Below are 20480 nucleotides of genomic sequence, written 5' to 3'. Positions count from 1 at the left end.
TAATGAGAAAACTTAAATTCAAACTTGATAGACAATCCGAGGAAACTATTTACATCTCGTTTATTCGTCCAATTCTCGAATACGGTGACATCCTATTCGACAATTGCACACAGGCCGAAAAATATGAGCTCGAAAAAATTCAACACGAAGCAGCAAGAATTGCTACTGGCACAACAAAACTAGTATCTATGGAAATACTTCAATCAGAAATCGGTTGGGAAACTTTAGAATCTAGGCGAATTAAACACAAACTCATTATGTTTTACAAAATGAAAAATTCGCATGTTCCTGATTACCTTGCTAATCTTGTCCCGCTTACAGTAGGTCAGTCTGTCCCGTACTCTTTAAGAAATAGAAGTGACATTCAAAACGTCAACTTCCGAACATCATTCTATAAGAACACATTTCTACCCTCAACCATCGCCAGTTTCAATTCCTTGCCAAGTCATATTCAAAATGCACCATCTATTGCCGCATTTAAAAATATGTTGAATACTAACACTGAACCTTCCAGTAGCCCAAAACATTTTTACCATGGGCCGCGAAATCTTCAAATTTTACATACACGTCTTCGCACCAATTGTAGTTCTCTTGCTGCCCATCTTTTTAGAAAAAACATTAATGACTCGCCTAACTGCAATTCTTGTGACGAAATTGAAGACTGCAACCACTATTTCTTTCATTGTGCTAAGTTCAGTGTAGAACGAGCTCAGCTTATAAATAGTGTATCGCAGATATGTTCTCCATCACTATATGTTTTTCTATTTGGTGATCCTTCGCTTTCTGCCGATGAAAATTGTATCATATTTGACCATGTTCAGCGCTTCATAAAATCAACCAAGAGATTCTAGCCGCCATCCATTTTCTTCTCTCTGCCACCCTTCTTCTCCATAAATTTCTACATGACCGTTTACAACCTCGAAATCAATACTTTTTCCTGTTTATGTTTCCTTTCCCCCCCCCCCTCAATTTCTATTTCTTTTCCCCTGTAAAATTGCTTGTGTTTCTTTCCACCAATGTTAGTGAACTTGTATATACGTTGCATTCTGTATTATGTTTTTTGGACTTGTAAGTTGCATTTTGCATCTTGTATTGTCAATTTACTACGACGTCATGACATAATGTCATACGTAAATATATTATTTATCGGGAGAGGGCTCCAATAAGGTTCGCCTTTCAGCCCAATCCTATGTCAATGTCATGTAACTTGTGAATATGTTACTTTGTCGTAATAAATAAGTTTAAACCAATAAAATATTTTGAGGCCGTTTTGTTAGAGTCAAGCCAAGTCTCCTGTTGCTTTTTCCTAGCATCGCATAATAAAACATCCAGGTTTTTTCGGTAGTTAGCTAAAAACAATATTATCTTTCCATGTGGAAAAGCATTTAAACACACACATATTTTAATGTTATCATGCTTTACATTTTATAACAACATTTGTTCGTGTTTAACTTCTCAATATATATATTTCGTTTTTGTTTGCATTCATTATCAAACCATTTCTTACTTGGTTGTTGGGTTTGAAAACTGTGAGTATTTATGTTGTTTTCGAGCCTTTTTAAAGTATGTATTTACATATGTACTAGTATTTAAAAGCAATGTCAATCGGTCGACCATGTCACCCATATCTAGATTTTTTCTTTGCATTGACATCGGTTATGGCATAAGCGATTAACTCCTGTAGTTATATCCTTTAATAGCATATCACTTTAATTATTATCCCATTAAACGTAATAGCTTTCCGCGTTTATTACATGAACAGATAATTTTGTCTTCGTTTTTAAATCAAATGTGAGTGGTGCGTGATTTGAAAATTCGATAAAATCTTGAACGCAGAAATTCCTTATGTGGTCAAAATGAGTGTATATACCCAGCAAATAATCAACCACGCTTTCACCAAATTAATTGATGTTATGCGTAAAACACATGAATGTACCAACACTCACATCGCTCCCTATTCGACCGTTACATATTCGTAAATCACGATCTTTGCATAACTCCAGTAATCTGTCGCCTAATGCGTTCGTTTGATTATCATTAGATACCCGAGAAGTGTAAAAATCAATTTCGTCATCTGCTGTTTGAAAAACAGTCCGATTTCTGCCCTACCCTTGCATTAAAATCACCACAAAGAGAATACATACGGAATATTACGCTAGCCAATTGTTCCAAGAGTTTGTATTCAGTCGAGTGGCTTGTGTGATGACGTATCACACGAGAGGCAGAGCCTCGAGTGTAATGCGAAATAGCACAAGCCACGAGTTCACAAACTCTTAGAACAATTGGCTAGCGTAATATTCCTTTTATTATATACAACAACTAACTAAAACAGTTAACAATTGTATTTTTGCTTTAACAAAACTGACAAAACAATGACTTAAACGGTACGCCATAGTTTATTTAAGACGCGTATGAATACAGTTTATGTAAATTACCGTGTAAACATTTGAACCCGGAAAACACAGGATTCCGACACGCTTACCTTAATGACATCGTTAATCCAATGTTTATAACAATTAAGTTGACAACTTTGATCCGATGTTTATAACAAAAGCGTTGAAACGATATGCACTTCCACTTCTATTCTTCCATGGCTTTATCGAAACATAGTTTAATCCACACTATTTTATTGTAATCCTATCGAACTTTACATTTATGCATGATAAACACACACTCCAAAAAAGGTTCTGCATTCGTTCGTTTTAAACAAATAGTTTACTGTAAAAAAAAACACCACGTCCGACATGTCCTTAAATTCCAGAGGCAGAGAGTTTAAATAAAACTATTGTGTTTCGTCACAGAAATGACGCCACACGATGTACTACGTAATGTATTGCGTAATATGGGGATTTCCTATTTTCGGTGCGCGTAATGTGACGTCATTAAATGGGTCGAAGAAAGTAGTCCGGCTAGTATGGTAATACGGAATTTGAAACAGCGAGTAGCGTAATACGGGATTTTTTATTTCAACGATTGATACAACCTGTATTTTGTTAAAAGCATTAAACGGGTATATAATGAATGTTCGTGCCGAGATGGAGAAAGTTTATCTGGTGAGGCTTAGAAAAAAGAAAATAGGGCCAGCTTTAGCGAGCCCTATTATTCTTTTTCGGGCCGAAGTCTACAGCTTTAAAGATTGGTGTGAAATAAACACTGATGTTTAAAGCTTTAGATTTCAGAAATCTGGTGAATAAGGAAAGCAATCTTTGACAATTAAAAACCTTTATTAAGAAATGTATCATATGGTAAGACTGACATATAACCGTAATTGTATTTTCTCTTTGAATTCAAACCTCCTCTAAGGTGTTAAAGTATAGTCCTAATAAAATGTTTATCCTCCACAACACATGTTAACTTTCACCATCATCAACACAGATGAACATTCACGATCATCTACAAATCCGACATTAGATTGGATTTAGAAATGTTCTATAGAGCTATACTAACCGTTTTCCGGAGGTTTTATACGTAACGCTTTCAGATATTGAGCTGATTCTTGGTATGCAAGTCTACATACTGATGAAGTGTGAAAATTCGTACCGGTCCGTTGACTTAGTGCGTAGTTATGGGCCTTGGACTTGGCAATTATTGCTTAAAACATCATGCATTCGGAATTTAATAACTAACCCATTAATGCCTAGCGTCTAGAAAAACGGCATTGGCAAACAGCGAAGACCCAGATGAGTAAGATATATCAAACAAAATACGAAACGTAGTTCCTTTTATATTTAAAGTTTAATTTATAAAGATAAGTACATGATATAATATAAGTGATATGCCTCTCATTTCATTGAAGCAAACTCTAAACTAAAAGTGATTTTAAAAGAATGTGTGTTTGGCATGTTTGAATAATCCTTTATAATCAAAGTTTTCAGTAAACATTTATACAAACCTTGTAGTGCAGTTTTGTAATGAACCCCTGTGTTAACGCTGGCTATTGCCTCATTATTTTTTAACAATACAGTTTAGCCATATTGATAATACCTCGTTGTAATGAAATATTTAGTTCCGAGAATTAAACAATTTTCTTCGCTGAAATAAATACAACAGCAACAAATATTTACAGCTTTTGTGAAGTTCAAAATAAAAAACAAATAATTCAAGTTGGTAGTATATTAAGACAGACAGACAGAATTTTTATTGACGTAAACTTTGCAGTCTTTTGTAATTCACAAATAGTTAGTCATACATCAACATATATTTATGTCAACGTTAACATAAATTGCATTTAGCTAAATATAATCTTGATCGCATAAGGTTTATCACATACATAATAATACATTTTTAGTGATTTTACACAAATAACAAAATATGCAGTATAAAGAGTTTTGTTCGACTAATAAATGATTAATCTATCTTTAAATATAAATAATAAACTCGACAAACACGTCTTTGCAAATTCACAATATGCAACTACAATATTAAGGTTTTGCGCGACAAATATACACATGTATAAATGATGAATGTAATTAATTTAATAATTAAATTGTACATAAAATTTGGAGGATGAAACCATAAACATATTACAAGAGTAAAAATGAGTGATACAGCGTTTTGTTAGACAAACAAGTACACTAAAAGAACAAATTAAATTTAAATACTATGTATTACAAAAATGTGCGTTGATTTTTATGCATCTATACTATGAGATTAATTTCACAAAAAATGTCGGAGGATGAAAACCATAAACAAAATACAGTTATTAGAACGTTATACAATAATACACTGCAACCCGTTTTGCAATAAAATTATGCACTTCTGGGAATTCTTCTCTTAATTCCCAAATTGGTAAACATCCCTTTATATATACATTCAGCCTTGTTTTATCATATTTACTTTTGCAGACGACATTTGAAACTTACTTTATACCGTTCCAAATTTATATGAAACAATAAGTATATATGTGATGATTTTATTGCGAAACGGGTTGTTACACAAAATTCACATTGCAATAAAACATGTCTACACGTTTTTTCCATAATTTATTGCATTTTTGCGTTATCTTAACTATAGTACTAAATTGGTTGAAATCACTTTTGATACACATTCTGTGTTGTTTTATCGTATTAAATCTCGAAATGCACCACCTTCCATGCATTTTAATTTTAAGTCTAAACTCACAGTACTGTTGTGTCTATTTTTTTAAACAATATTATTTAAATACAACATTTGAAACTCCCTTTTAACTATTTCAATCCATTTGAATTACTTAATACAAGAATGCTGATTTTATTGCAAAACGGGTTGTTATAAAATTTTCACATTGCAGTTAGACACTCACAATAAAATTATTGCAAATACATTTGCGATGATTTTATTGCAAAACGGATTGTTACAATGCATGCTCCTCATATGAGTCGCGTTCTGAGAAAACTGGGCATAATGCTTGTGCGTAAAGTGTCGTCCCAGATTGGCCTGTGCAGTCCGCACAGGCTAATCAGGGACAACACTTTCCGATTTTATAACATTTTTCGTTATAATGTAATCTCTTTTTGGCAAAAATCCAATTTAGGCGGAAAGTGCCGTCCCTGATAAGCCTGTGCGGACTGCACAGGCTAATCTGGGACGACACTTTACGCACATGCATTATGCCCAGTTTTCTCAGAACACAACACATATCATTCTACTTTTGGACCAAGCTGTCGTCTGTCAAACCCACTGGTATCGTCTGTCATCCTGATATCTCTGTACAAGACAGCGAGGTCATGCGAACGCACACCTGTTGAAGACGAACTTAACTACCGCTTTAAGAAAGGTCGGAAATCACATTAGGGTCAGATAGTGCATAAATTAATGCTGGTTATTTTGTGTATACATTGAAGAGCATGAACTCAATAAAATATCTCATTTTCAATAACACCGTTTTACAGTTTAGAAGTGACTCAGCGTTTTTAGCATCGACCAGATCGACACGAGCAGGAAACAAAACCAATGTTATCGTAAGCTAGTTGCCCGCCATATTTAAACTTTTAGAAGCCAGACAATAATCATGTAGAAGAAGATAAGCATAAAGAAGTTTACAAATTTCGCCGATTTCGCCTGACGTAAAAGCGGGATAAGAAATCCGAATCATAGAAAAATGTATTTGCCATTGGTTGTTATTTCATTTCTTTCGCTTATCCGATAATTATTTTAATTATTTTTACATCTTAAATTTTATCAATGTCGGTAATTGAACTGATCCATATCTTTGACTGGTACGGGCAAAGTTCTTATCAAAACCGTGTCGTCTCAACTAACCATTAGCTGACGGTTTATTCAATAATTCTCTTCCATATACTTAGATTTCATTTACCCGGCCGTTAAGCACTGACGCCACCTGTTTTTTAAATATGCATTAATAAATTTGACAATGCTACTTCCGAGGTGGCGCGAAGGACCGGAAGTTTTAAGGTTAAATTTACATGGTGGGTAGGTTTTATAGGTTTATTTTCAAAATATTTCGGATAAGTTTACAAATCGGACAATGCAGTGCGATTCAGCGAAGTTTCATTCATCCACAAATGTACAGAACCATACAATCACAGCCCATTTGTGAACATAAAGGCCGTTATAAGTTGTTACATGGTTGAGTTTTAATAACCAAATCCATGTTTTTGCCTGTGTAACTTTCCATTCAATTAAAGCGCTTACGCCATTAATCGATTGCTTTCAACATAGGCAAGTGCATGCATTTAAAAAAACAGTGGCTTCTACAGGGTGCAGGATCACGTGACTTTTTGGGGTTCCAATTAAACTTTGATGGATGTAAACACACCAGCTTTATTTCAAAGAACTTTTTAAAACAATTTTCTCTAAAGAATTTCAACTAGTGCATACAAGACAGTTGTTTATGCTGCTTATGGCAATGTGATATATTTCAGAATTACTTTATTTAATAAGCATGTGTTCTTGGTAAAAAACTCGATCAATACTGCATTCATGTATTCAGTAATGCATCACGCAACGTCAGATTTTGGCGCCGATTTGTGACCTATTCAACGGTTTCTTCTTTAATATAAAGATTACGGCACACACTGCAAGAAAAATTGTCTTTTCTGCACTTAAGATTTTTGCAAAGGTATATAAATAACTTAAGATATTTGCAAAAAAGTTCTTAACGAAAGGTTTACATTCTTTCCTGCCCGTGTGTAAACCCCTGAACACCCCGTTGATCCTGCCCCTGTTCTTGCAGATGTAGTACATTCTTCCAAAAGAGATAGAGCCACGAACAGGAGGTGGCGCCAACTCGCGATGTATTATTTAAAGGTCGTTAAAAATAATATCAACAGTTGACCTAAATTTGACAATTTGTATTATCTTTATCTCATTTTAAGACTATCTACGGGAGAGTACCAACTGCAAGGGGTTTATAAAGCCATTTTGTACCTCAGGTAATTAGTACAAGTCTATTTTATCTCGTTCCTAAATCCTCGGATATATTCTTACCTTTATCAGCTTACAAGCACCTTGTTTATCTACTGCATCCATTTTGGTCAGCTCGCAACCGTTTTTAGTCTACTCGCCCCCTGTCGGTCAGTTTGCAGCATTATGATCGACTACCACCCGTTTCGATGAACTTGAACTTACTTTGGGTGACTCGCCCCGTTTTGGTAAAAACGCACCCATTTTGATGAACTTGCATGCAGTTTGCTCAACTCGCAACCGTTTGGATCAACTCGCACCTGTTTTGATGAAGTGTTATCCTTTCCGATTAAACTCGCTATCGTTCATTCAACCTATACCAATTTAGTCATTCGCACCCAAGTTACTCAGCTCGCCCCCACTTTGATCAACTCGTACCCAAACTGATTAACTAGCACCCGTTTTGATCTAATCGCACCCGTTTTGATCTACTCACACCCGTTTTGGTCAACTCGCACCCGTTTGTATCTACTCGCATCTGTTATGATCAACTAATAATAATGAACAGCCATAATGAAAGTAACTACTTGAAGCTATGCACTTACATAATCAATGCACTTCCGTAATCGATGAACTACAATAATCAATTAACCACCATAATCAATGAAACACACTCAATGCGCAACCATAATCGAATTACTACACAATTCAATAAACAACGAAAACAATCAACTACCAAAATAAATTAACTACCACAATGAATGAACTACCAAAATCAATTAACAACGAAGATCAATGATCAACCAAAATATATTAACTGCCACAATAAATGAACTACCGAATTTAATGAAGTACCATTATCAATGAACTACCAAAATTAATAAAGATTTCATAATCTGGAAGAAACGCTCAAATGAGTACCAGGCTAATTCCTGTGTTAATCGCTAATGTTTACTATCAGCATGAAATATGCGGAAATATCTATCACCTTAAATGGTCTAAAACGCGGACAACTACCATGTTATTTTGCTACCTTTATACAATTATACAATCCTATTATGAAAAGAAGCCCATGATAATTCCTTTTGAACAGGTATGGTGATGGTATTCCAATTTCATGAAGTATCACCTGTCCAACTCAATGTCTTTCCCAATGACTATGACGAGATAAGAAAATATTGGTGAAGAGTTAACCATCAATCCGTCACGAAATTTCAGTTCTAAAAGAGGCATAGGATGGTTGTGGATAGTATTTCACTATGGCAGGTAAGTCGTTCAAGTATTTTAACCGCGCTCTGGAAAAATAACTAGCTTAAATATATATGCGTGAATTGTCGTCCCTGATTAGCCTGTGCAGTCTGCACATGCTAAACAGAGAAGACACTTTCCGCTTTTATTTTCCTTTTTGTGTAAAGGAAGTCTCTTTTTAGCGAATTTCCCGTTTAACCGGAAAGTGTCGTCCCAGTTTAGCCTGTGCGGACTGCATAGGCTAATATGTAACGACGCTTTACGCACATGCTTTAAGCCCGGTTTTGTCAGGGCGAGACTCATTTGTTATGGCTTATATTGTAATCCGAGCATGAAAGAGCGTGCTCTGACAAATTATACTATGTGTAGTAAGGATGGTCATATTCTGGCTTACTTGTCCATTTGGGCTTTTGGCCTTCTGTATGTATTGTTTAATAGAACAAAAGCATAAAACAAATGCTTGGTCAGTACACCATTTTCTGCTCGAGACGACTACCAAACGTAAAAAATATATAAATTGTTGTATGTTCTTAATAGCAATTTTAGCTTGAGTGTCAGCAATAACAATTCAGTCGGATACTTGTGTGTTTATATTTAAATACCGGATACATTAACCCATTTATGTCTAGCCTCTAGAAAAAAGGCCTTGGCAAACAGCGTAGTCACAGATGAGACGCCGCATGATGCGGCGTCTCATCTGGGTCTACACTGTTTGCTTAAGGAATTTCTGTAATAAATATTCTTAATATAGAAATAAATATAATAGAAATCCCTAATTTTGGAAATAAATTGATCCAATTTAGAAGGATAGGAGAGTCTACTAGTCATAAATGAGTTAAGAAAGAACCTCGCGTTTGTCATGAAACATTTGGCGGACTGCACAGGCTAATCTGGGACGACACTTTACGCACATGCATTTTACCCAGTTTTCTCAGAACACTACACATTTGTTGCTAGCATATTATAAGACTTCTGAGATAATCATGCAGTGAATTATACAGAGTTTTCTTATATGCAGCCACAACCAACTACAATCAGCTACCTCTCGCCGAAAACAGTGACGAAGACTGGAATGATGATGTCAAAAACGACGTGACGTCATCGCATATTACAAGTTTAAACGCACCGGAAGTAGTTATTCGGGACACTGATGCTCTGCTCAATTCAAAAAAATCACATATTAACGGACATGGTACCGCCTATGAGTTTTCGCAATCTAGAAACCGGAAGTATGGGAACGCGTTTTGTTCGCCCACGCGGGCGGCAATAGCACTGGGGGCGGGGATTCTGGTTTTCGGTATCGGATATATTATCGGGTTTGTCACACCGACCGTTAAGGAGTACGTGTTTGGTCCCACCGGAAGTTCGGCGGCCCAGAGTGCTGCGCTAAAGAAGAGATCTGGCAACTGGAGAACAAAAATGCCCGACTGGGGTAAGTAGACTGTGTGCCCAACTGGGGTAAGATGACTGTGTGCCGACTGGGGTAAGTAGACTGTGTGCCCTACTGGGGTAGGTAGACTGTGTGCCCGACTGGGGTAAGAAGACTGTGTGCCCGACTGGGGTAAGTAGACTGTGTGCCCAACTGGGGTAAGAAGACTGTGTGCCCGACTGGGGTAAGTAGACTGTGTGCCCTACTGGGGTAGGTAGACTGTGTGCCCGACTGGGGTAGGTAGACTGTGTGCCCGACTGGGGTAGGTAGACTGTGTGCCAGACTGGGGTAAGAAACTGTGTTCAACTGTGATAAGTAGACTGTGTGCCCGACTGGGGTAGGTAGACGGTGTGCCCGACTGGGGTAATTAGACTGTGTGCCCGACTGGGGTAGGTAGACTGTGTGCCAGACTGGGGTAAGTAGACTTTGTGTTCGACTGGGGTAAGTAGACTGTGTGCCCGTCTGGGGTAGGTAGACTGTGTGCCCGACAATGGTTATTAGACTGTGTGCCTGACTGGTGTAAGTAGACTGTGTGCCCGACTGGGGTAGGTAGACTGTGTACCCGACTGGGGTAGTAGACTGTGTGCCCGACTTGGGTAAGTAGACTGTGTGCCCGACTGGGGTAAGTAGATTGTGTGCCCGACTGGGGTAGGTATACTGTGTGCCCGACTTTGGTAAGTAGACTGTGTGCCCGCCTGGGGTAAGAAGTTTGTGTGCCCGACTGGGTTAGGTATACTGTGTGCCCGACTGGGGTAGGTAGACTGTGTGTTCGACTGAGGTAAGTAGACTGTGTGTTCGACTGGGGTAAGCAGACTGTTTGCCCGACTGGGGTAGGTTGACTTTGTGCCCGACTGGGGTAAGTAGACTGTGTACCAGACTTGGGTAGATAGACTGTGTGCCAGACTTGGGTAAGTAGACTGTGTTCGACTCGGTTAAGTAGACTGTGTGCCCGACTGGGGTAGGTAGACTGTGTGCCCGAATCGGGTAAGTAGACTGTGTGCCCGAGTGGGGTAGGTAAACTGTGTGCCCGACTGGGGTAAGTAGACTGTGTGTTCGACTGGGGTAGGTAGACTGTGTGCCCGACTGGGGTAGGTAGACTGTGTGCCCGACTGGGGTAAGTAGACTGTGTGTCCGACCTGGGTAGGTAGATTGTGTGCCCGACTAGGGTAGGTAGACTGTGTGTTCGACTGGGGTAGGTAGACTGTGTGTTCGACTGGGGTAGGTGGACTGTGTGCCCGACTGAGCTATGTAGACTGTGTGTTCGACTGGGGTAGGTAGACTGTGTGCCCGACTGGGGTAGAAAGACTGTGTGTTCGACTGGGGTAGGTAGACTGTGTGCCGGACTGGGGTAGGTAGACTGTGTGCCCTACTGGGTTAGGTAGACTGTGTGCCCGACTGGGGTAGGTACACTGTGTGCCCGACTGGGGTAGGTAGATTTTGCCCGACTGGGGTAGGTAGAATGTGCGTTCGACTGGGGTAAGTAGACTGTATGCCCGACTGGGGTAAGTAGACTGTGTGCCCGACTGGGGTAAGTAGACTGTGTGCCAGACTGGGGTAAGTAGACTGTGTGCCCGACTGGGGTAAGTAGACTGTGTGCCCGACTGGGGTAGGTAGACTGTGTGCCCGACTGGGGTAAATAGACTGTGTGCCCGACTGAGTGTAGGTAGGCTGTGTGCCCGACTGGGGTGAGTAGACTGTGTGCCAGACTGGGTTAGGTAGACTGTATGCCCGACTGGGGTAGGTAGACTGTGTGCCCGACTGGGGTAAGTAGACTGTGTGCCCGACTGGGGTATGTAGACTGTGTGTCCGACTGGGGTAAGTAGACTGTGTGCCAGACTGGGTTAGGTAGACTGTATGCCCGACTGGGGTAGGTAGACTGTGTGCCCGACTGGGGTAAGTAGACTGTGTGCCCGACTGGGGTAAGTAGACTGTGTGCCAGACTGGGGTAAGTAGACTGTGTGCCCGACTGGGGTAAGTAGACTGTGTGCCCGACTGGGGTAGGTAGACTGTGTGCCCGACTGGGGTAAATAGACTGTGTGCCCGACTGAGTGTAGGTAGGCTGTGTGCCCGACTGGGGTGAGTAGACTGTGTGCCAGACTGGGTTAGGTAGACTGTATGCCCGACTGGGGTAGGTAGACTGTGTGCCCGACTGGGGTAAGTAGACTGTGTGCCCGACTGGGGTATGTAGACTGTGTGTCCGACTGGGGTAAGTAGACTGTGTGCCCGACTAGGGTAGGTAGACTGTGTGCCCGACTGGGGTAAGTAGACTTGTGCCCGACTGGGGTAAGTAGACTGTGTGCCCGACTGGGGTAGGTAGACTGTGTGCCCGACTGGGGTAAGTAGACTGTGTGCCGGACTGGGGTAGATAGACTGTGTGCCCGACTGGGGTAAGTAGACTGTGTGCCCGACTGGGGTAGGTAGACTGTGTGCCCGACTGGGATAGGTAGACTGTGTGCCCGACTGGGGTAGGAAGACTGTGTGCCCGACTGGGATAGATAGACCGTGTGTCCGACTGGGGTTGGTAGACTGTGTATTCGACTGGGGTAGGTAGTCTGTGGAATGTTCAAGTATAGGAGAACGTGGCATTTTCATGAGTAATATTTTAGCGTAATTTTCCTGACCCGCATTGTCCATGAGGATAAAAAAGATTATGTTTCAATGGCATATTAAAAACCAGATATAATGAAAACATTGTCATATTTTGCACAGTTATGAAGAATCTTAATATTGTTAAGTCTTTAAAGAATCAGAAAAGAATAACACTTTTTAGCATCAAAGTATTATATAAGGTTTTCGTCGAAAACACTTAAGCGACAGTAAAATATCATTAAAAATAACATTTTGTGGTATTAGATGTGAGTTTATTTGTTGCTAGGTACTGAGTCGTGTATTCGACTTGTTGACGTTGACCAAGATGGCGTCCTCGACGTCATTATAGGCGTCGCGTTGGGCAAAGACGTCTCAACAATGTTGACCGAACCGGATATGGCGGATTTCTGTCGGAAACAAGGTCAGGGTTCTGTAATCTGTACAATGTGTCTAGCTTTGTGAAAGCTGGTCCAATGCATGTTCTTAAACTACCATCCCATAGTAGCCTGTGCAGTCCGCACAGGCTTATTAGCGACGACACTTTTTATTGTATTTTTCGATTAAAGGGAGACACGTCTTGATGAAAATCAAGTTTAGGCAGAAAGAAAGTCGACCCTGTACGCACATGCATTTACCCCAGTTTTTCAGGGCGCGTCTCAAACACCGGCTTTGTAGTAATTTTGTTAACTTCCACATGACTTACTATGCCTTAATTGTTAGGTTTATGAAAAGACAAATCAGGAAAATATACCTAGTTGTATTTAAATTCCAATTACCGGGTAATGTTGTATGATGTTCGGGAGGTAAACTGTACTAAACAATTAATTAAATGTTGACAGTGAAGTGATCCCTACTAATTACGTATACAGGACTGACAGTTCCGTGCGCAGGCGCGGTTGTGGCGCTGCGCGGCCGCGATGGGAAGCTGCTATGGAAGACCAACGCTTACGCGGAAGTATTTGAGCTGCTCTGTCATGGCATCGACGTCAATCAGGATGGCGTGGATGACTGCATCGTCTCGGGGCGCCTGGCGGAAATGCGCGCAATCAACCCGCTTAACGGTAGGGGGCGCATCGGCTATAATTAGTTTAAAGTAAAATTCAAACCTTTTTAATTTGGCTCAATTGCATCGAAAGCCTAAGACTAATTAAAACGCTCTCGTGTCCGTTTCCTGGACAGAAACAGTACTTGGTGACTTGGGGGAGATCGAAAGAACGCTCCAACAATGGTGATTGAATAAATGACCTCCCGGTCTCAAGCAGACACCATATATATATTAATCCACAGCGACCCGGATGAAACTGACATGGTTTAAACTCACGTTTGTGATAAAACAGTATCATTGGGCCCGAATAATATTGCAGCTCAAAAATCACTTAAATCTGTTTATAACGAGCGTTATTTCCGTTTTAAGTTCGTTTTCTCGACATTATCTGTTCTGAATTGAACCTATAAGAATAAGTAAGTGATGTCAACTGATAAACCGTCAACAGGTTAACACATTGAACGATTGGTTAACCGTTAACATTTACTAGATATTGGTTAAACACGGGAACCTATTAAATTTAAAAAGTGTCTTTAGTGAGCGCTTATTAAAATGAAAAGTGAGTGAAGAGAATTAAAATTCGTCTTTCTATTGAGAATAAACTACCATATGTGACTTTGATATGCTCCTTTCAGTCTTCACTTATGGTTTTGATTGACATGGTGATTGTCGGCTCGTGTTGTACTTAAGACCATACCGGATACTCATATGTTTACTACAATGTATCCCGGGAACGGAAAATACCCTTAAAGGCATCCGGCCATACTCCGTGGTACCTTTTAGTATATTTTTCGTACCCCGGGTACTTTTTAGTATAATTTAGAGTACCCGTGGCAATTTTAAGTAGTACCTGAGCCGAAATGGCAAATCGAGTTGATTTAAGACCAGGAAAATGTAACAATAATGGCTTCCATGTTTCCATGGTTTCAGGCGAGGTGCTGTGGGAGCTAGACTCTAAGTACCAGAACCGCGGCTGGAACATCTACGCACCGGCGGCACTTCCGGACCTCGACGGCGATGACGTGAATGACATCGTTATCTCCCATGGCGGCGACCCCACCGTGCCGGCTAATGTAATCGGCTGGATTCTTTTGAGCCTCGCTTTGGAAAACATGGTTTTAATGCATAAGAGTACATTTTCGACCCAGATTTGCATGGACAGTCCGCACTTTCCGCCTACGTTTCTTTGTTTAAAGGATGTCTCTTGTTAGCGAAAATCCAGTTGAGGCGGAAAATGTCCTCCCAGATATGTCTGTGCGGACTGCACGGGCTGATCTGGGGTGACACTTTAAGCACATGTATTAAGCTCCGTTTTCCAAAGATGAAGCTCATTTAGTTTAACACCGGTGGTTTCAGGGTAATATCATAAGATAATTTTTGATTAGTTTTGTTATGTCACTGTTAAAGGGCCACTTAAAGGGATCTTTTCACGCTTTGGTAAATTGACAAAATTGAAAAAAGTTGTTTCAGATTCGCAAATTTTCGTTTTAGTTATGATATTTGTGAGGAAACAGTTATACTGAACATTTACCATGGTCTAATATAGCCATTATATGCATCTTTTGACGATTTGAAAACCTAAAAATTATAAAGCGTTGCAACGCGAAACGATTGAATAATTTGGAGAGTTCTGTTTTTGTCGTTAAATTTTGTGAAACTACGAAGATTGCTTATAAAGGTATAAAATACTTCATGTATATGTACTCGGCGGAATAGCTCAGTAGGCTAATGCGTTTTTACTTCAGGACTCTGGCAGGACTCCAGGGGTCACTGGTTCGAAACCTAGTGCGGGCCATGTTCTTTTCCTTTTTTAAATTTTATTCTTGATTTTTAACTGGAGCTTTTACGATCCAATGTTTACATTTATCGATATAAAGCATTTAATGAATAAGTTAAAAAATGCCAAAATCCGTGAAAAGGCCCCTTTAAAGGGATCTTTTCACGGTTTGGTAAATTGACAAACTTGAAAAAAATTATATAAGGTATAAAATACTTTGTCTGTATATACCCGGCGGAATAGTCGAGAGGGCTAATGCGTTTTTACTTCAGACTATCTCCAGGATTCCGGGGGTCACTGGTTCGAGCCCCTTGTACCGGCTTCTTTTTTTGCTTTTTTTAAATTTTATTCTTGATTTTTTACTGGAGCTTTTCAGATCCAATGTTTACATTTATCAATATAAAGCATTAAATGACAAACTTCAAAATATGCCAAAATCTGTTAAAAGGCCCCTTTAAACGTTAACAATCCGAACGACTCATGTATAGTCACTTCGATTTTTTTTAATAGCTTGATATACAACAACGGTTCGAAAAATTGTTATATTTTAACATGATCTACCATAATCTTTGCAATTGAAATGAGATCATTACTAAGTTCGGCTCAGTTGCTAATAATTAACAATTATATTTTCTTTGCTTATTGGAAAATACGCGATAAGTTCGTTAGAACAGAAAACTGAAGCTTTATTTAACGACAAATCATTAAAGAAGTAAACGTTGAAACTAATGTATTTGTAATTGTGGGACAAGGAATCTAATGTAAGGATGACGTACGTTAGAAATTATAATCTGACTTCACGAATAACGCGTTCATGTAACTCACTGGCCACTTCCGGCGCTCCTTAGGTGCACGCGCGACGTTCGGGCCACATTCTGATGGTTTCCGGCAAGACGGGCAAGTTCATTGGATCCTACATGAAAACGCCAAACGACAAGGAGACGTACATGTCGCCGGTCGTTCACACCCGGAAGGACGGCTCCAAGTACATCCTCATTGGCACCGGCGGGGAGACAGTCGGCGGTAGGAACGCTTGCTTACTGCTTTTCTTGTCGGCGTTCATTTTTAATGTACTTGCTTATGATTGATAGCTTATTTGTATTGTGTAAGAATGAAGAGAAATAGTCGTGAGTACGAATATCCTACATTCTTTTGATTGAATACGTGACATACAAGTTCAGGTAGATGTTCAGTACATGTCATAACTAAAAAGCAAAAGGGTACTGCTTTTTTGTAGCTTATCAATAAAGATGGCAAAGTTGACAGAAAATATCATGTACATACTATTAAGTCTGTGGAAATACGGATTTTGGATTTTTCATGCTAAAAAGATAAAGAAAAGATAAAGAAAGCCTTGTAAAAGGATTTACTGGTTACCCCATGGGCAATGACATATCTTTAGCTATAATCTTTCCTCTTAGTAAGCTATCAATTGTTTAGTGGATTATTCACCGCTGATCACGAGCCTTACTCTCGGATCATAGCGGATACCTGAACGCAGTGATGTAATACACGGGATTCTAAGATGGCGGTCAATCAATAAGTCTTAAATAGGCCTTAATGCTTACCAATACCAAACGAGGTATCTGTTACCATCGAGACCACACGTACATCGTTGTGACCTCGTTTTCAGGACAGCTGATAGCGATGTCTGTGCCCGACTTCTACCGCTATGTGCGTGGCCTGCCGCACGATCACCCCGTGCGCAACACGCAGGGTGCTTACACCCAATGGGGGTACAAGGAACGCCAAGCCAACGGTTCCATTTCCATCATGGAGTATGTACAGAATTTAGAACATTGTAACACAGTCCTGTTATTGTATGTCCTTTTCCTGTCTTAATAACTTTATCGAAATATTAAACGTCAACACAATTTATGTTTATTCAAAAGATCATTGCTTTGAAAAAAATGGAATATAATTCTTGTGCGTTCTAGATTAGCCTGTGCCGTCCGCACAGGCTTATCAGGGATGTCCGCCTAAACTGGATTTTCGTTTTTAAAAATACTTCATTTTAACGAAAACTATCGTGAAAGTGGAAATTGTTGTGTCTGATTAGCCTGTGCGAACTTCACAGGCTAATCTGGGAAGACACTTCAATCCTACTTTTTATTTCATTTTCCTGTCCGAGTAACACAAGTTAAATACCAAACGTCATCAACATTTATGTTAATAAAAAATATGTATTATACATTCAATCGCAAATGTCACATACGTGTAGTGCTCGTAATAATATATACGGTAGCAAATAATATATAATAGGTTTATGAGGTCTTGTAACTACTTAATATCTGTATTTTATGTGTTACATTTGTCGTTCCAATATGCTTGGACGATCGATAATGTATTGGGTCGATAGACATTTTTATTTCTCGTTCTTAAATGTGTTTATGTGTCGATATCTGATCTGTAAGCATCACAAGTATATGACGATACATATAATCGATATGTCTTGACTGTTTGCTTTCTCTTCGTCCCCGACAAAATAATTATTCGATATATTGTTTCTATTCCGTGTCTCTTTGTCCCCGAATAATAATGACGACACCTATATGAGATAAGTCATGTATGATTTTTGTCTCTTTGTCCCCGAAAAAATTACGATATTTATATTTGATATGTCATGCCTATTTCCTATTTGTTCTCGAAAGATTGCAGGGTGGTACCGCAGATGCTTGATATACAAGGCTGTGATGGTGCCGATATTTCATGATTGTATTGATGAACATTTCACGCCCTCGGGTGATCGTCCATCGGCAGTTTTCGGTCGATACATGATATTTGGATACATATGTTTCGCTCTATATGAGTTCTGAAAAGTTAGCGAAATTTGATTTATAAATGCTTATTTGCCCGTCCGCAACACTTTCGAAGAATGTTGATAATTTATGATACTAATATGGATGCCTATTTCCCGTCCAAATTGTGCAGAAAAGGGTAGTGATATTTCTTATATTTAAAATTATGCTTGATACCGGTGACCAGTAGATGGGACAAGGATATGCTAGTTCTGATGCTTATTTTAATGCCTATTTCCCGTACACAGGAGCCCGGACAAGGGCGTCATGGTGCCCCCGGTTCTGGTTGACGTGAATGGGGACGGGGTAAAGGACATCCTGGTGAACTCATTCAACGGCGATCTCGTGCTCTACTGCGGGGAGACGCTGGCTCCCATCTGGAAGATACATCTCGAGGACAGGGAGTCGTACAGGTAGGCGTCTAGTAAGCCAATCATCAGCATCAGTATCATCATTATCTTTGTCTTCTCTGTTGTCGTCGTCTTTTTCTTCTTCGTTATCAGGATACAATGTTTATTCTCCACCACCTCATCTTACATTGTCATCACCACCACAATTGTTATCATCAGCATTATCGTCGCTATAATTATCGTGATCACCTTAAGCCTCGCCGTCCAGATCCTTTAAATATCCTTTAACTATTGTCCTCTTAATCTTGTACTTATTTATTGCAAGCATACCCCTCGTCACCATCGTGTACCTCATCACTAATGCTGCAATACTCAGAACACATTCAAGACGCTTAACCCCTGTAGCAGCCAAATTAAACCATACTGAATCACATACATCAGCACAACAGTTATATCACACAGGCACCGAGAATATAAGGATACGTCTGAACATATAACAGCCACATGAATACTCAAAATCAAAGAATATTTCGTAAAATAAAGTTAATCTATAAAAAAAAAATCAGTGAACCTTATTGAATTAGCCAATGTTTCATTGCTAGATTTTTATTTATTTTTTGTCACAATATATTCCATGTGAATTTCACGCGGCGATATCCGAACATTAACTAGCAAATGCGAGATTGGCTTCGGGCAGAGTCGGAATCACGACGTGGTTCTCATGAGCTGCCCGAAGCCAATATTTTTTGTTAAATAAGCCTCGTTCTGGGCAAACTGGACTTAAAGATTGAGCGTTTAGTGTCGTCCCAGATTAGCCTGTGCGGACCGAACTACGCACATGCATTGATTCCTGTTTTCTCGGAGCCCGACTGAATGAATCTCAGACGTCATCGCAACAATGACATCAAACAACCACAAACGAGATACTGATACGTCTGTATAATTATATTCATCTTGAGATGTTATTCTGCGACCTGACATTTTCAGTACGCCTGCCCCGGGTTACTTCAACGACGACAATGTGCTGGACTTCATGGTTCACTGGAGCGTGGGGGCCTGGCCCTTCTATAACACCACTGACGTAAGAGACTCTCTCGTTTTTTTTTACTAACATCAACGCCGTAAGGGCCACTTCCGGTTTATTATATTAAACTAGCGAAGTAAGAGACACTTCAGGTTTTCTATTTGGCATCTTGTTGACAATTGCAATGACCATACATAACTGAAATTTCCGAAATAGGAGGCAATCAAAACAAATATAATCAATAATAGAAATGTTTAGGTTTTAACTGTGAAACTTACACGAACTTATTATTCGTAAGAAATTCTGACATGCTCTGACAGCATCAGCCTCATCATTAAAGTCACTCTCTCCGGCAAAAAGTATCAGCGGGAATCAGCATGTGTATTAATCTCCGTTGATGCCCGACGCCCGCTTCCGGTTGTGCTAGTCTTGTGCAATCATATTTGAGCCTCACTCTGTGAAAAGGGGGTTGAATGTATCTGCGTGAAGTGTCGTCCCAGATTAGCCTGTGCAGTTAGTACAGGCTAATCAGGGACGACACTTTCCGCATACACTGGATTTTTTTCAAAAGAAGAGACTTTCTTTTATTGACAAATATCATCAAAGCGGAAAGTGTTGTCCCTGATTTTTTTATGCGGACTTCACATGCCAATCGTGGACGACACTTTACACACTTAAGCCCTTTTCACAGAGCACAGCCCATATGTACTTACCCGCTCTCATGCGACTTGCAGACGGTGATCGTTGACGGCAGAGACGGAAGTATCCTATGGAACCTGACTACAAACAAGTATGACGTCACCTCCGACCTAGTGGCGCGCACGGACGCATTAAACCGTGACGTGTTTATTTTTAGAGCTCAAGGCCGCAACGGGA

At 39.8% G+C, this 20480-nt stretch overlaps 1 protein-coding gene and 1 long non-coding RNA gene across 4 annotated transcripts in view; both read left to right on the top strand.

The window, feature by feature from the left end:
• The first annotated feature begins 8448 nt into the window (after nucleotides 1-8448).
• Nucleotides 8449-20480, top strand: part of LOC127851781 (protein FAM234B-like) — a 16543-nt gene continuing 4511 nt past the window's right edge. Inside the window, exons 1-10 of the mRNA XM_052385654.1 lie at nucleotides 8449-8610; nucleotides 9611-10024; nucleotides 12897-13031; nucleotides 13480-13671; nucleotides 14586-14728; nucleotides 16281-16455; nucleotides 17066-17210; nucleotides 18479-18643; nucleotides 19568-19661; nucleotides 20339-20480. The exon at nucleotides 20339-20480 is cut by the window's right edge and continues 53 nt beyond it. Of these exons, the coding sequence (XP_052241614.1) occupies nucleotides 8604-8610; nucleotides 9611-10024; nucleotides 12897-13031; nucleotides 13480-13671; nucleotides 14586-14728; nucleotides 16281-16455; nucleotides 17066-17210; nucleotides 18479-18643; nucleotides 19568-19661; nucleotides 20339-20480 (1612 nt within the window). The 5' untranslated portion in view covers nucleotides 8449-8603. The remainder of the gene's footprint in view (nucleotides 8611-9610; nucleotides 10025-12896; nucleotides 13032-13479; nucleotides 13672-14585; nucleotides 14729-16280; nucleotides 16456-17065; nucleotides 17211-18478; nucleotides 18644-19567; nucleotides 19662-20338) is intronic.
• On the top strand, nucleotides 11043-12889 carry LOC127851786 (uncharacterized). 3 transcript variants are annotated; one of them, XR_008035954.1, is made up of 4 exons: nucleotides 11043-11113; nucleotides 11192-11217; nucleotides 12128-12153; nucleotides 12569-12889. It is a non-coding gene; the product is annotated as an uncharacterized LOC127851786 (long non-coding RNA). The 3 variants fall into 3 exon arrangements; XR_008035958.1 differs by lacking the exon at nucleotides 12128-12153 and adding an exon at nucleotides 11867-11892; XR_008035956.1 differs by lacking the exon at nucleotides 12128-12153 and adding an exon at nucleotides 11737-11762.

The sequence above is a fragment of the Dreissena polymorpha genome, chromosome 1, assembly GCF_020536995.1.
Source record: "Dreissena polymorpha isolate Duluth1 chromosome 1, UMN_Dpol_1.0, whole genome shotgun sequence".
Lineage (NCBI taxonomy): Eukaryota > Metazoa > Mollusca > Bivalvia > Myida > Dreissenidae > Dreissena > Dreissena polymorpha.
This window is presented reverse-complemented; position numbering and strand designations above follow the sequence as displayed.